At 43.1% G+C, this 16,162-nt stretch overlaps 1 protein-coding gene across 3 annotated transcripts in view; it reads left to right on the top strand.

Moving 5' to 3' along the window:
- rab11fip3 (RAB11 family interacting protein 3 (class II)) overlaps window positions 1-15,880 on the top strand; it is a 33,655-nt gene extending 17,775 nt beyond the window's left edge. The window contains exons 1-12 of one of the 3 annotated variants that reach the window (XM_033611694.2): window positions 1,405-1,598; window positions 2,583-2,755; window positions 7,418-7,618; window positions 10,146-10,283; window positions 12,408-12,443; window positions 12,622-12,715; window positions 12,881-13,125; window positions 13,627-13,708; window positions 13,818-13,955; window positions 15,115-15,270; window positions 15,430-15,570; window positions 15,679-15,880. In XM_033611694.2, coding sequence (XP_033467585.1) covers window positions 1,536-1,598; window positions 2,583-2,755; window positions 7,418-7,618; window positions 10,146-10,283; window positions 12,408-12,443; window positions 12,622-12,715; window positions 12,881-13,125; window positions 13,627-13,708; window positions 13,818-13,955; window positions 15,115-15,270; window positions 15,430-15,570; window positions 15,679-15,792 — 1,581 coding nt within the window. In that variant the 5' untranslated portion in view covers window positions 1,405-1,535 and the 3' untranslated portion in view covers window positions 15,793-15,880. Of the gene's footprint in view, window positions 1-1,404; window positions 1,599-2,582; window positions 2,756-7,417; window positions 7,619-10,145; window positions 10,284-12,407; window positions 12,444-12,621; window positions 12,716-12,880; window positions 13,126-13,626; window positions 13,709-13,817; window positions 13,956-15,114; window positions 15,271-15,429; window positions 15,571-15,678 lie in introns of those variants that run through there. The other 2 variants (XM_033611693.2, XM_033611691.2) reach the window with 2 other exon arrangements.
- The last annotated feature ends 282 nt before the right edge of the window (window positions 15,881-16,162 follow it).

Here is a 16,162-nt window from a genome sequence, read left to right on the forward strand (position 1 = left end):
ATTTCATTCAGTCGCCTTTCAGTGGTGTTATATAACCTATGGCCTCTCTAGTTTCTCTAACGTCCAGGGAAACACAGGGATATGCAGCACATCAGGTTCATGCTTTGTAATGAAACTACAGATTAACTACAAATTCAGATGATACCTCAGAGAGTGAGGAAGGAGTCATACAATCTGCTTCTATGACAGATGGCTCATCCCAGGCACAAAGCTGATGTGTATAGTGATGTCATACCATCACAACGACATTTAACAAGCTCCTAAAGTTATTTTTATTGTGTTGTTTAGACCACAGATAACATTCAGGCTACCCCACGACTGATCTCACCACGTAACGTTAACATTGGGTTAGCTAACGTTACTGCTGGCTATTTCATATCAATGAATGAACGTGACTAAATGGAACGTGAATAAAACTTCAACATGATTTCTGTCTGAGTCACATCAGATAGATTCCCAGAGGCACTAGTAGTTGTTTAACAATGAAGATAACAACTCCCATGATCCCACACTGCTTCATGATGTCATCAAAGTCTGTGTTTTATTAGTCCTTGAATGATGTGTCTATTGAGGATAGTTTTTCAGTTGAGTAACATGACTATTCGATAACTTGCTGCAGTGATTTTGTTTTTAAATGCAGTTTGCTCCTTATTTTTTATTCAGATATTACAAATGAAACCGTAAATGGCCAGTAACAATGAGTAAGGTCCAGTAAATTTTAAACTCTCTCTGCTGTTTACTGGAACCCGAAGGTTTTTGGGGAAGTTTGTGTTTATGTTTGAAGTCGACGCCACACCTGTGTCCATGGCCTTGTTTTTTCCCCTCCAGTTTCTGGCAGAAAAGGGTTCCTCTCTCTCAATGGCTGCACTGTTCTCGCCCTGTTTGCTTTCAAAACAGGCAAGGTGAGGCTGTTCAGCTGAGGCCTGGCATCAGAGTAAAGCAACGCCCCGTCCGGCCTGCTTTTTTCCTTTTACTAAATATTTTCTGCCGTCGCTAACTTTCACATTCCCATCTTACATTCTGATTCTTTAGATTCCATATAACAGTAATTGTCAACAGCAATACAGGTTATGCAACACCTCTGCCTTTTAGAGTGTTTTAGCTTAACAGCATGTGAGTTTTCAGTTGGCACACAGACAGACAGTTATGACAGGTTGTTGTGATGTATAGCCCTCATTCACTGAGCAATCTGCAACATGAAGAACATGGCTTAATGATTTATACTGTCACACTGGTCCAGGAAGTGAAGCTCCCAGGAGCCAGGAAAGATTAAACAGTCATTCAGCTGATGGTGTGGTGTTTTAACTGCTGGCTGATTGAGCATTACAGCTGACTTCTGCTACTCTTTGGACTTTGTCTCTGTCTCCTCCCCTCTGACCACCCAGTGGAGCTGAACGAGGTGTCACAGTATTTTCCTTATTTTTTTCCTCAAGCGTGCTCTCTCACTCTCCGTGAGAGTGAAGGTGGGGAGGCATTTGTAGTCATTAGCTCTCATGGCAGGCCAGCTTTTCTGTCAGTGACACCAGGCACAGAGAATGGTTCTGGGCATGGTGGATAGCCCCCTGGGCCCTGCTTCTCCTGACGCTGCATTTTTAATGGTACGTTATGCTTCCCAACATGACTCACCTGTCTCGCCTTCATTATTGCTTCCCAGCTCTGATACCTGATAATGTGTGTCTAGTTGCTAATACGCTCAGATGCTATTTTTTGGCATGTATCAGTATATGGGTTTTGTATCGAGCGTTTGGTAGGTGTTGCTTGGAAAGCCTAAAGCTTGCTCGTTTTGTTTGAACTTGTTGCTTAGAGGTGTTGATGCATCAGGTTTTTGCTGCTTGGAACAGCCATCTGAATCACAGCAGTCTGTCTCTGAATTCTGTTTATGCTCGATGATTTGTTTGGTAATTGGCGTTGGTACCTGGCTGGCTCGACCTGAAGATTTAAAATAGACCTTCTGGGAAATGGCTATTGGTTTTAAAAAGCCTATAGGTGTGCTGTCTGCCTTTTGGCTTTTCATAATTGTAAATAATCCTTAATGGAAATATACCTGATGACATTTAAAAGTCAGAAACAGAAGTCATCACAATGCATTCTGTTGTTTATCATAATGATGGCAGCAGCTTGTTGAGCACTAAATGTTTGCGTGTGCAGTATTGTGTGCTGTGGTGCAGCAAAGCTTTATAGAGCCATGTTATTATTTTAATCAGAAAATACAGTATTAACTCCTTTGGCTGGGCTGTTTATTGATATTAAATTGATAAGAGACAAGATATAGTCTTTGATTTTGAGTATCGTAGTATCCCAAGTGTCTTTTCATGGTTTGAAAGGCTGCATTACAGTAAAGGTATGTAATATTCTGAACTTATAAGACTGTTTCCTTACCCACATTTTCATTATATCCACATTTGGTCAAAAATACAGTGATATTTAATTTTCTCCCAATCACCCAGCCCTATTTACACTCTACTCGTGTCCATGCCCTGTTGTTACCTTGGTGAATTATTCAGATCAGTATGGATTTGTCTGTTTACTGCTCGATGGGTGTGCTGTAATGTGTTTCTCCTGTTCGGTTTCTGTTACTGCAGCAAAATGAGGTGACAGACAGTGCGTACCTGGGCTCCGAGAGCACTTACAGTGAATGTGAGACCTTCACCGATGAGGACACGGGTGCCCTCGTACCCCCCGAGATGCACGAGGATGTGGAGACGGATAGCGGCATCGAGGCCACGCTGCACGACCCTGAAGACGGCGGAAATAGGTTGGTATAAAATACACTATCAGCCATATACACAGTGTCAATTCTGACTCATATTTCCTGGATACACATTCTTTTTGTGCTTTGTGTGTGACGCTGAGGAGGCTATTAGCGACCCTGAATGACTTCCGTAATACATCATCGATTGTAATCCACTTGTCATGAGATCAGAGCCAGAATGCTGCTTGTAATCGCTGCTGGCATCTGAATTTACCGTAAATGTGTGTCAAATCTCCAGCAGAGGGTTAGCCCTGGAGTCGCCCTGCGCTGACCTTTCACACAGATCACATGGTGTGCAAGTCTTGCCTGCCCAACGCTGGATCACTTGGGTTCTATGTGGGTCAGCAGACAGGCAGATTAAAGCGAGGCAATAGGCAGCCACCACTTTATTGACCTTAAATTCCTCCACTAATGCAATGGGTAAAAAGTCAGTCAGACATACAGTATGTTATGCTTCTGTTTTCTTTTTTTCTTCCATAAAATAAAGCTCCTCATGTACTCATACTCCATGCATTGGCAAAGGCAGGTTGAGGCAACACTTAACACAGTCAGCAGGGACATTGACTATTGATGTTTTCTGTACGTCTGAACAGGAAAGCTCATTTAGAGATAACTTGAAATGTGCACAGAGCGCCCGAGACCTTGAACACTGAAAAGCCCTTCTACCATTCTTTATCCAAGCCAGTGTGTCTGAGTGGATCGGCTGAAAAGAGACAGAGGCACTCTCTGAATTCTCGGTTAATGGCAGAAATTGTTCAGGAGCACAGCGAGTGGAATATTTTTAATGTGAAGTCTTGAAAGAATTCATTCATTTGTCGTTTTGGCTTACAGTTGCTTAGGTTCCCAATCCTCACCACCAACACTGCCCGCTCAAAGCAGTCAAAATGGTAAAGACTATCCTCCTTATTGACTTCTACTGCATTCCAGATCTCATGCCAATGATCTGGTGTGATGAGTCTCTCATACTGCCTGGCAGCTGTCAGTCTGTCTCACATGTCTTTTGACAGTGGATTTATCCCAAATCAGAAAGGGTTGGCATTTGAAAAAAAGCAAGCTCCATTTAATTCTACCATGTACGACAAAGTAGCACCACAGTGAAGAACATTTGATGAGCACAGTGGTGAGTCATTTTGGACCATAAACACAGTAACAAACTGTCTCTGTGCTTCTGTGGTCCATTATTTGAAACAAGTAGGATGAGTAGGAGGTTTGGTGTATTTTAGTGTGCCGATCAAACCCTCTCATTTTGATTGCAACTTTATCTGTTTTATTGTCAAATATAGGTAGTTTAAGTCTATATGTTTGTGCAGGAATGTTCTTGTTGATATAGCACCAGGGGCAAACACAAGGGAGGAAGTGCAGAGAAGTGAGGCCTATCTGCTGACTCTGTGACCTGTCTGTCCTGCTTGATGACGGATTGGAGTGGTCTGCCTGTCAGGGATGCGTTTGGACTTCCTATTCCATGATTGAGCCTTGAATTCCAGGAAGTGTTGAGTTAGCTCTTTTTTTTTTGGTTGTTTTCCTTTTTTTACTGTGGTGTGGGCTAATCTCATTCTCTGCCATCCAGTTATTCATACCATTGGCCTGCTAAGTCCACCCCTGACGGGAAGCTAACTGAATGACCTTTATGTTCTCGTATATCAGCAGTCAGTTTACCAAAATTTGACTCAGTGCTAAGTCTCCCTGTCGGTAAAGATAAGTTTTTATGGAAAACATGGGCATGCACAGACCTGTAAGCGGTTTTCCAAGTCACAGTGATTCAATCAACACTGACTCTGAGTAAATGCAACAAAACAGGGCTCAACAGCACAGATTGTCCAAATGCCCATGGCAAGTAAAAAACCATATCGGGCTAGTTAATCTAACAACTCACTTGCTTGATCAGACAAGTGGTTAATTAAGCAATATCACACGAGAGGGAGTGATGTTGTACTGTGAGGCCGCCGAGTGCCTACGACCGAATCACAGCCGTGACGATATCACAGTACAACATCACGAGCTTGAGTGTGATATTGCTTTTATACAACAGTTCAACAGTTAAATAAGCAAGGCTGATTAAGAAATGTTGAAAAATGAGGACAAAATAGATAATTTAAGCATTTTATTTGTCTTCCGCCAACAAAAATAGTTCCCTCAGGACTCCGCTGTCACCGTTGCTATGTAACGCAGACATGGTGCGCCAGGCACTTACTCTTTATACACATTTATCTGCACATTTCCATTAATTGTGCAGCCGGTGAAATAAGTCTCTAGTGACTGCATGGTGGACTGTCGCTTCACAGGCACAGCCGACTCTGCCTTCTGATCTGACAGTATGTTGCTTTTCTCCAAGTCATTGAGCTCCGCTGATGAAACACTGACAAACCTGGATGTGTGCTCAGATGGATTTAGCTTCTCCTCTCCCTCATCTTCCTCTGATGACCATTCATAGTTCAATTCAAAACTTATTTTAGGAAATAAATCCATATTTTCGGCTGTTTGACAGTGGATGAATTAATTAGCCTACAACGTAACTGCTGACCTAACTGACACTAACCGCCAGTTTTGATTTGATTGTTGATTGCAATCAGCTGTGAGGCGGAGTGATACATACAGAGTGAAATAACCGTGATGTTGTAGTCCAATATCGTCACGGTTTTACTGTCTCTCGACCAATCAGATTGCAGGGCCGGAACTAACTGTTGTATAAAAAGGATTAAATGCACTGTATTTCCTGGAGCTGATGTTGGAAGTAGCGAGCATTGAGCCAACTCGCTTCCTTCTCATCTCCACTGAGAGCTGCACATGCTCAGTACTGATCGGACACTTGTGAGAAAATGGTGGCGGGTAAAGACAAAGTTTATGAGCTGAAGCGTCAAGTAGTTAAGTTGGGTGGCGATAGAGGATGTGGGTGAATCTCCACGCCCCAAGTTAAAAGCAAAGCGGGTAAAACAGGGTTCTTTTTCATTTTAGTTAACTTTGTTGTCATCTGATCGCCGCTAATTTGTGTAGGGGCAAGTAAAAATTGACTTTGAACTTCTAGATTTGTGACCCTTTGCCCAACTGGGCAAATGGGGAAAAGACATAAATGTTAAACCCTGCAAAAAGGTCTGGAAGTAAACTGAGATTGTGCCATGTGTTAGCCCAGCTAACTCTATCCATATCCAGGGTAGGAGTATATGTACTGGACCGGGGATTAAGAATCTAACAGGATTATCCTCCCCCACCCTCCTCTGTCCTACCCGTGTCCCCACACACATTTGGCCCTTGGACGGTCAGCAGGACTGTCTGTTGGCCGTTGCTTAGCCTCAAATCTGATTAACCCACTCGCAGTGCACCCTTTCTGGTACAGCCGCCTCAAGTCTTTTCAGGTGGCACAAACGACGCAACAGTCAGTCATGTGGCACTGATTGGCAGCTCATTAAACCCACAGACTTTGCGGTTTTCAAAAGCAGACCCTTTTTGTTTTCTCCAAACTGGAGAGTCGTGTTTTTTGTTTTAAATCAGTGTAACCTGTGAAACTTCAGAATTCCACTCTGGTTGTCCGGTGTTTTGGCTCCAGTTGCTCCACGGCTTTCACGCCAGGGCAGCGGGGGGCGTTTGAAGATGCGTTCTCTCTCTTCGCCATCCCTCTGCGTGAGGGACCTCAACATGGGGCCAAGTAGTAAGAACCTGAGTAAAGGGTAAGTGACTCAAAAACTGGTTTTGTTACTGTTTAACCATTTTAGCTGAATGTTGGCAGAGGCTGCAACTGAAACTGCATTGTTGTCTGGTTTAAAGAGACTAAGTATGGAAAGTTGTCATTCGTAGAGTCTGACTTTTTTGTCTGTGTGGGGTTTTTAAGGTGATGTTTTAGCTTTGAGTTGGCCAAATAAATGTCATTTGTCTTGTAAACAAGCAGAATGAGCTTTGTCATTGTGTGCTGAGAAGGCAAGCTTTTCTGCTGACTTGGACATCTTCGTCCTGTGTGTGCTCAAGACACCTCACGCATCCTGTTGGACAACTTTGCAGCTTTCCCGTTAAATGAATATCAAAGACTTCACATGCAGACAATTCGCGGCAAAGACTTCCAGATCCACCCAGATAACCAGCCAATTATGAAAGCCAAAGTTGCAGCCCTCTGTGTCAGCGCAGCTGAGAACATCTCTTAAGCTTGACCCACATCAAACTACCCGAAGGCTCCTCTCACATGCCTCAAGTTTTCCCAACGTTGTTTTGCATCAACAGCAAAGCAGGAGACATTTTGTTTTAGCCGAAACAGACTTTGGGATTAATGTGAATTAACAGATTACCTTTGAAGACAAGTGATCGTTGAACTTGTCCAGATTGCCGCTCCTCCTGGGGGGAAGATTAATTGTACTTGTTTTGGATTTACAGTTGGCTCTAGTTGTTTCCAGGCTTCTGGGTCCACCACACCACCAACTTGTTATCCAGATACTGTTGCCCAATTACTGTAGGGGCATCTGTTTTCTTTGAATAAAGTCAAAAGATGAGCCTTGTTTGGTTTGGCTGAGTGTGGTTTTGTAAATGGATGGTTATGTGGCTGTTTATACCCAGTCCATTTTTATCCCGTCTAAACCTGACACATTTTCCACTATTTCAGGCCAGGACCTAATGTAAACTACGCTGTTGTTGTATGCACCAGTCGGCACACACACTTACACAGTAATCTTATGTGCCCCTCAGGTTTTCCCTGAACTCTGAGCTCCATAACCACTCGCTGGTGACGGTCATCGGTGGAGAGGAGGAGCACTTTGAGGACTTCGGGGAAAGTAACACCTCAGAGTTGCTCTTGGAGAGCAGCATGGAGGGGACAGAGGGGGGGGGCGACTCCCCTCTCGTGCAACCACCTGAGCAGATCAATGGCTCCTCACTGCTCTCTCCAAGGTATGAGCTTGTCTTCCCTACAAAACCTCTGACAAAGTTTAAACCTTTTCCACATTAATCTTGTATGAAGTTATCCTGGATGTTATTTAACTGATGTGAATATTCACCAGACTGTATTTTTATCAGCCCATCCTGATAGGAGGTGTGACACTCTTACGTTCTCAGCTGTATTGTCCAGGTTTTAAAAGCCCCTATTTACATTCTTCAGAGAAAATGTTTCTCTTTCAACAAAGACACTGAGGTCAAACATTGATAAGAGCTATCTGGAGACGTCCTTCCCACCTTATCTGCCTCTCTTTCTGGCGAAGGGCAAGATTAATGAAGTGTATACAAAGTTAATGCCGTCAGTCTCACTGTTGCAGAGTATTGAAAATGTGGATATTGGGCTGAATCCTGTTCTGTAACTGTGCCTTCTTTCATTTGCCCTTGTTGTGAGGCCTTGAGTAGTCTGAGTAAATGTTTTACGCTCACACTGTTTAATTCTTAAGGGTTGCCAAGGCCTCTGGGACCGACAGAAGGTGGATGTTTTGTTGAGTTCAGAAACCTTGAGGAGTATCCAATGCCGCATTTCCACTGCATGGTACGACACGAAAAGTATCACTCAACAGAAATAAACCTCTGCACGTTTTCACGTTACGCTTCAGCAAATGGTTTTAAATCATCTCCATGGAAACCAGAGACACCCTGTGTTTTTTTTACACTCCGAGCCTATTTCTGTCCCGTTTAGCAAGGTGCAATCTGCAGCTGTTGCAGTGTTCCTAATTTAATAAGAGTATCTAGCCTGCATTGTTTGATCAGATGTGTAATATGAAAGAAAAGTTTCAAGCAGCCCTTTTTTCTGACGAAATGCATCATGTCTAATGAGTGACACTAATCAGAAGTGCCTAGCGCCCTACCATAAATCAGGCTGTTTACTATGCCATACAACTGACAAAGTGCAGACGTTCCTCTGTTTGGTTGTGGATGAAAGAATTTAGCAAGTGTCGCTTTGATTATGATGTCACTGCAGGTTAATTTGGCATCATTAAGGCGATCACCTGAGAATCCCACCTACACTACCAAAAGTGGGTTGAGTGGAGCGGAGTCGAACCATGCAGTGGAAATGACGCTCAGTGAGCTTTGCCTCAGGGTTTCAGTTGTACAGATACAGGTTGACTTCAGCAGTGTGACGTGTCCGACAAACAAAAATACAGCCACATTTCTACACATACACACTCTTCTCTAAGGCACCATTCATTTGTTTCGAAGCCTGTTCAGTCATCTTTTTCCTCCCTCCTCCTCTGTTTTCATCAGAGACTAAAAGCCAGATAATGCGTAATTCCCACTTGTGTAATATTTCCATAATTTTCCTTGCCAGGATTCTCTTAATAGCTAACTGCCTCGTTTGTTTAGCCCAGTGACAATACGGAAATGAGCTGGTCTTACTGGATTTGGCACTAATAGTGATAATAAAGGTAGAACATTACTGTTCATGCATTTCTTGGATGTATTTAATTCAAAAAGGATTGCAGTAGGATAAGTCTACTTTAATTATGCATTCTTAAATGATCGTTGAAAACCAATAAATTAATAAAATTCAATTAGTGAATGTCATACAGTCTGTGAAAGATTGCATGGCACACAAGTTGGTGGTTAGGCTAAAAAAAAAATCATACACAAAAAAAAAATAACTGCATCCCACAGTCTTCACCCACTCAGTGAGAATGCGTCACCGTTGTTTTGAGCCAATCGTGCTCATTGTTGGCGCACGTAGCACTGCTGCCTACACACGCCCCCACATTTATCTATCTGCATATCACAGTGCTCTGACTACACGTACACTCTGTCGGGTTGCCTCTGTCCGACTCAAAAACACGCCGCTGTGAGCGTTATTTAACAAAGTCATCCTTCACGCTGTCAGGGAGAAAACTGTTTGGTACAACGGCGCATATGACCATCAAGTGACACTCAATCAAAGTCTGCCACGCCACGTTTCTGCCTACATAAACAGGAACCTGTGCCAGCGTGTTGCATAATTCAGACCGGACTCACTCCCTGAATGAACAATTGGCTGGCTGAGGTGATGTGAGGAGAGGGCACAGACTCCGAACAGTGCAATAATCAACTGTGTGTTTCAGTTGTTTTCTCGGGAGCTCGAATTGTTTGGGTTTATTTAACTTAATTGTAACCATTCTGTAGGTTTCTGAGCTCCCGGCAAAGACACCAAGGTTGAATAGACAAGAATGTCTGGCGTCAGGGAAAGAGAATGTCATCAGCGCTGAAGAGAGATCAACACATTCTTTCTCCGAGAATGTTTTGTCTCCTTGCGCCGTCCAGAAAAAATCACAGCCACACTGCAGTCTGTTTCACATCTCCCTCCCGCTGTACTCCTCACACTTTACTCTTTAAAACTCTCCTGTGGTTTTCACTAACACCTCCTGCACCCCCCCGCCCCCAGAGGTGCTCCTGTCCCACCTCAGTGCACCTCCTTCTTGTCCATCACTCACCACTTCCTCCTCCTTCTTCCTCCCTGTTCTCCTCTTTCCAGTGCACCTGCTCCTCTCCCTGACTGCTTTCAGAGCTTCCTCAGGGAGGAGGCGCTGGACTTTTTCTGTAGCCAGTGTCACAAACAAATAAGTCGTCTCGAGGACCTCTCCACCCGTCTCAATTTCCTAGAGATGACTAGGTAACACGTCATTCACCAACCCACTCCGATTTGCAAGCTGTGTGGATGTGTTTGCAGTGCTGATTAGATGCAGTTATCATGCATGGTCTCAAAATGTGCGCATGCTGACAACATGGTGTGTGGTATGTTACAGACTGTGCTCTCACACACACATTCTGGTTTATTTTGTGGGTGTGTTTTGAACCCATCTTACCTCACATGGTTCCTAATCTTTTTTCATTTGCACCTCTTTTTGTGTGTGAGTTGCAGTGTGTTAAACTTCAACATTAAATATGGAAAAACCCATTTAAGGCATTCCAGTGGCTACGAGTGCACTTTTTAGATGCTGGTAGCCACCTTTCTGAGCATCTGTAAAAATTATGATTTGTCATTCATGCATAATAAACATTTTGCTCATCTGATAATAAGCTTAATAAATATGAGTCAATAACCGCAGGTATCACAGGTGAGTGATGTCTTTCTGCTCTCCATGTCATTGTCCTCATGCTTCATTTGAGTTGTTGCAGAATGACTGCTGGTAGCAGGGTAAAGCTTTTTCAAAGAGCCTGCTTTTATCGCAACCGACCAGCTGATCTAGGATTAATGACCAGTAGCTGTATTACAGAAACTTACTAATACTGAAATCCTATTTGATGTGTTTAGCAACTGAATTTGATACAGAGCAAATCTACAAAACATCTACTTTAGGTTTTATTTTAAAGCAACTACAAGGAACTTTGATTTCGTGTTTCCCATGGGCACCACTGTCTTGTGCTGTGAAAATCTTGATCGAGCTAGTGCACGCATTCGTATTCGCATCCGCATCCATCATAATCCTGCTCTAAGGAAAAAAAATCACTCTGGGTTGTTTGTATTTCCGTAAGCCAATCATAATCATCTTGGCTAGCGCTAGGCCCAGGACACACTGACGCAACTCTTACTTGTTTTGGTTGAACATTTGCACATGGGGAGGCGAGCATTAAAATGGCTTAATCCTCGCAGAAGAAGACACCACATAAGTTATAGGTTGCTAGCCAGGAGGTTGTTGTTGCTGTGGAGATATGTCTGGCTTTGAGAGACTAGTTTCATGTAGCAACAGGGATTTTAAGAATTGCAATACACGGGAAGCTTGTTACCATCTGAAATAAACTGGCAACGACAAGTTTATATCCACAGTCTAAGTACTGTGAGCCAGACTATCATGCTCATAATAGCAGAAAGCTTTGCAGTGCTGGCTTTGCTTGACAAATGCAGATAGCGTCAGTTAAGTTCAGCTACTGTTAGCCAAAGTGTTAGCTAGCTTTGTTCTAGCCACCAATGTTAATTCATATATTGATGTAAAACCGTATTTCGAAACATATTTCATGAATATAATAGACATGTTAGGAAGCAGAGAGCCAAGTCAGGATCACGTTTGAGTATTTTTTTAATCCCTTAACCCATCTGTTTAATGACTGACCAAGGTTGACTTGTGTTTTTGCCAGTGCTTTATGAGTCTCTTTTAGCTTTTTATTGTTCTTTGGTCAATTATTTTCTTTCTCTCTGTGCTGATCCTGCCCCAGTATCAGCCATAACCACAAAATATTATGGTTAAAATAAAATTCTCTTAAGAAAAAATCTCCTCCGGCCTTCTTTTGACTGGCTAACGTACGACTCACTGCAAAACTTTGGTTGAGAAAATAACCCAGGGACAGACATTAAGAATAACCACACAGATATAGCCAATCGCATCTCTGATGGTCTTGTTTGCTTATGTAGGACTCACAGAGGCATCAGTATTAAATTGAGACTGTTTTATAACCAGTTGAAAACTCCTTGTAGCTGCTTTAAGTTTCTATATTGCTGTTACAGGTCAAATCTGATCCTAAATCAGCACTTGTTAGACAATATAAATCCATGCTGTTGTGTTTATTAGATTGCTGTGATGTGTGGATATCTTGTAGCTTTAGTTTCAACAAAAACCTAGTGATTTATTAGTGAAGAACCACCACAATATGTCCTTTTTTAATGTGGGGCTCCTCTACTATCAGAGAGAGGGATGAGGGGTTGGATAGGACAAACGACACCAGGAGATGGTGTCTCTTTCCTTTATCCTTTTTCTCTTCCTGACCATTTTTCCTGTTGTTCTGTCTCCCCCCCATCCAGCGCTGGCAAGAGGCTGTCCAGCAAGAAAGTAGCAAGGTAAGCCAAACAGTTGCTCTGATTTCAGTAGGCAAGGGTTCGTATTTCTAGTATGATTGTAATAGATGGTTATGTTTGCCATAGAAAAACAGCAGTTTGTCAAATGTGAACCAGCTCTAGGGATTAACGGGTTTTTTTGTGTGTGTGTGTGTTTTTTTTTTTTTCTGTCCATGTGCAGACATCTCCTCCAGAACAGCTCGATGACTCTGGACACCATGAGTGACTTGACGCGGGACATCCTGGAGCTCGCTGACAATGACATCACAGACAAGGTGAGAGCTCATCTGTTAAAGGAAGTTTACAGTTTTCCACAGTTATCACCTGCTACAGTATTCATTAAAGGAAGAAGGAATATTTCCTATTGGCAATTTATACTTGATTACTCTTACAGTGCTTCATTTTTGTATCGCTAACCTTTAAACATCTACTCTTCCCAGGTGCTCCTCCTCGAGCGCCGAGTAGCGGAGCTGGAAAAGGAGTCGGAGGCGTCAGGGGAGCAGCACGCGCGGCTGCGCCAGGAGAACCTTCAACTGGTGCACCGGGCCAATGCCTTGGAGGAGCAGCTGAAGGAGCAGGAGGTCCACGCTGAGGAGCAACAACAGCAGGAGAGCCGTCGTCACAAGGAGGCCTTGACCAAGCTGGAGAGGGAGAGAGGGCTGGAGCAGGAAAACCTGCAGGCCAGGTACACTGGTTATGTTTAGAATACATTTGGTGCTATCTGTTTATGACTGTAGAACATATTGATTTATATTCTGTAAGTCTGCACATGCTACCTGGTTTATTTAACACAGTTTTATCATTGTGTTTGTTATTTTGATGAGTAAAAATGTCTATAAACGACAAAAAACAACATCTACATTTAGATATTTTTAATGTGTTGTGCTAATTTTACTGGATATTGACAACAAAGTCAGTCAGTGTTTGACATCCTGATAAGTTTCTACCTTTTGGTGTGATTACTGTATTAGATGTAAAGGTGAAATAAAAACATCTGTTAGTGACGCCAGTGATTCTCATGTTTGTTGGAGGTGTCATGGCTCTACACTGCCATCCTCTGGCACTTATCTGCCACTGATTGTGAGCTGCTGTCCTGTGGTCCAGCATTGTTTACTATCAACAGTGTCACTTATAACTTTTCGGCTGTACTGTAAGTTTCTGATGTGGATTCGTGTTTGTTTCTCAGGCTGCAGCAGCTGGACGAGGAGAACAGCGAGCTGAGGTCCTGTGTTCCTTGTCTTCGAGCAAATATCGAGAGGCTAGAGGAGGTGAGAGCTACAATATGTCATCTCCCGATTTGCTTTGCCTTCATTGTTCCATTTCTCACGTGCTTTAACGCTCCTTTTAATCTTTATTTTTGTTTTGTTAATGTTTCAGGAGAAGAGGAAGCTGCAGGATGAGACTGAAGTCATGTCTGACAGGCTGCAGGACGAGATTGAGTCACGCAGGAAGATGGCTGACAAGCTGAGCCATGAGCGCCACCAGAGCCAGAAGGAGAAGGAGTGCACTCAGGAGGTGGGACTGGTTTCACCGTGTACAAAATTAACAGTAATCTGTGCACAAAATATAACAATGCAGTACAGAACAGATTCAAAACAGTAAAACAACGATTCTTTCAAAATGGAAGCTTTAAGGTTCCTGAGAAAAATAATAATCTCTGCCTGGAGCATACTATTGGACCCATCAGCCTAATGTTTTTGTGCACGTTTATGACTGTGTGCTCAAGAACCTCTTGTGGCTGTGGTGATCAACAGTTTTTGGAAACCTATTTTATTGACTTTTATATATTGTCAGTGACTGCTGACTCCTCACTCCTCTTAACTGGCCAGAAGGGGCCTCAAATCATCAATAAAATCACATTGCAAAAGGCATTTCCGGAAATCAGCCAGGCCTACAAATAAGCCTTGCACAGTCTGTTGCAGGCCACATTTTGTCGTCGTCTCAGATATCCGTAGTTAAAAAAGTTTGGTCTTGTTTGGAACCAGACGATCTGCAGCTCAATTCCATACCTGATATGTTGTAATCCACTAAAGATAGGCATGTTAAAAGATTAATCATTCCCTGTTTTTGTTATCTTCGCTGCCATTTTGACTGTAAGGGAGCCAGGAATGACAATTGAGTGAAATTCAACTCTTTATTTGGGAGTGGAGAAGGTGTTACAAAGAGTTTTGTTGGACAGTGTGTCTGAGGTTTGTTTTTTAACAGCCTGTCTACTTTGGTTACACGTTGATAATGTAACCTGCATATTGTCTCTCCTTCATTCCACTACTGTCATGCACATACGCTGATTACACAGCCTGCCCTGCACTCCCTGTTCCCTACTCACATGCCCTCAGACACACCTGGTGGAGAGCTGCACTCTACTAAGTGCACTGATATAGTTTCAAGTGTTACAGGTTTCTGTATTTACAACTTCACTCTCCTCCTCCATGTCTGCCCAAATCACCGTACCTAGCAAAGCAGCTGGATTCACAAGATCATGCAAGATTCCAGCCCTGATTTGCTACATTTCCTGCCCCAAATAGCTCCCGTGGTAGATGGCATACATCATCATATCGCCCAACCCTTGTCATGTGTCAAATAATCCTGTCATATTAATCAAGTATTTTTGTCCTATACCTGTCATCCTGAATCACTTTACTAACCGATTTGTCTTGCTTTGTTTGCACCACAGCTCATTGAGGACTTGCGTAAACAGCTTGAGCACCTACAGCTCTACAAGCTAGAGGCCGAAGCGAAGAGAGGGCGCACACCTGGAGCGGGGCTGCAGGAGTATCAGACCCGCACCCGTGAAGCAGAGCTGGAGCAGGAGATCAAACGACTCAAACAGGTAGCACATACATTCTGAGTGTCCTCAATTTTCTGCCTCTGTACTCATTTTATGTAGTGTTTTCTCTTTCTACCACTCAGAATAGACTGTTTTAAAATAGAAGAATAATAAAGGATCAGGCCTTTTAATGATGTGTCACATTGGACTTAACCTTTCCAGGACAACCGCAGCCTGAAGGAGCAGAACGACGAGTTAAACGGCCAGATTATCAACCTGAGCATCCAGGGAGCCAAGAATTTAATGTCGGCCTCCTTCTCTGACTCCCTGGCAGCTGAGATCAACAATGTATCTCGCGTAGAGGTAGGTTTAGAAGTTGTGAAACATATTTCTCGTCGGTTTACGTTAAATGTTTTTCTGCGACTCTGTCATCACTTTAATCTCCACTGACATTTGTGTCTCCATTTCTAGTTGATGGAGGCTGTCCACAAACAGGAGGAGATCAACTACAGACTCCAGGACTACATCGACAAAATCATCGTGGCCATCATGGAGTGCAACCCCTCCATCCTCGAGGTCAAATAGACAGCACGCAGCCACACGGCCACGCACAGTGACTCCTCAGGCTGTTCAAAGTGTTGGAGACTTGGCTAAAAGAAAACTATCAAGAAAAGGATGTAAAAAATATTCGGATATCATTTTGGTAGGAAAACAACAACGCACTCAACTCATCTAACTCACCCCCCAAAAAAAGAAGGATTTGAGATTTCTAAGAAGTCTGTGGCTGCTGGTGAAAAATAATTTTCAGTTAGATATCCCTCGAGTCTGTGCTTATTTGTGAGTGTATATGTGTTGACCCTCCTGAATACACTTGGGTTCTGGTGACCTCCATGTATTTGGCTAGAGGGACCCGAGTCTCCCCTTGTTGAGTGAATGAATTTGTAAGTTACAAGAT

Source organism: Epinephelus lanceolatus, chromosome 21 (genome assembly GCF_041903045.1).
Source record: "Epinephelus lanceolatus isolate andai-2023 chromosome 21, ASM4190304v1, whole genome shotgun sequence".
NCBI lineage: Eukaryota > Metazoa > Chordata > Actinopteri > Perciformes > Serranidae > Epinephelus > Epinephelus lanceolatus.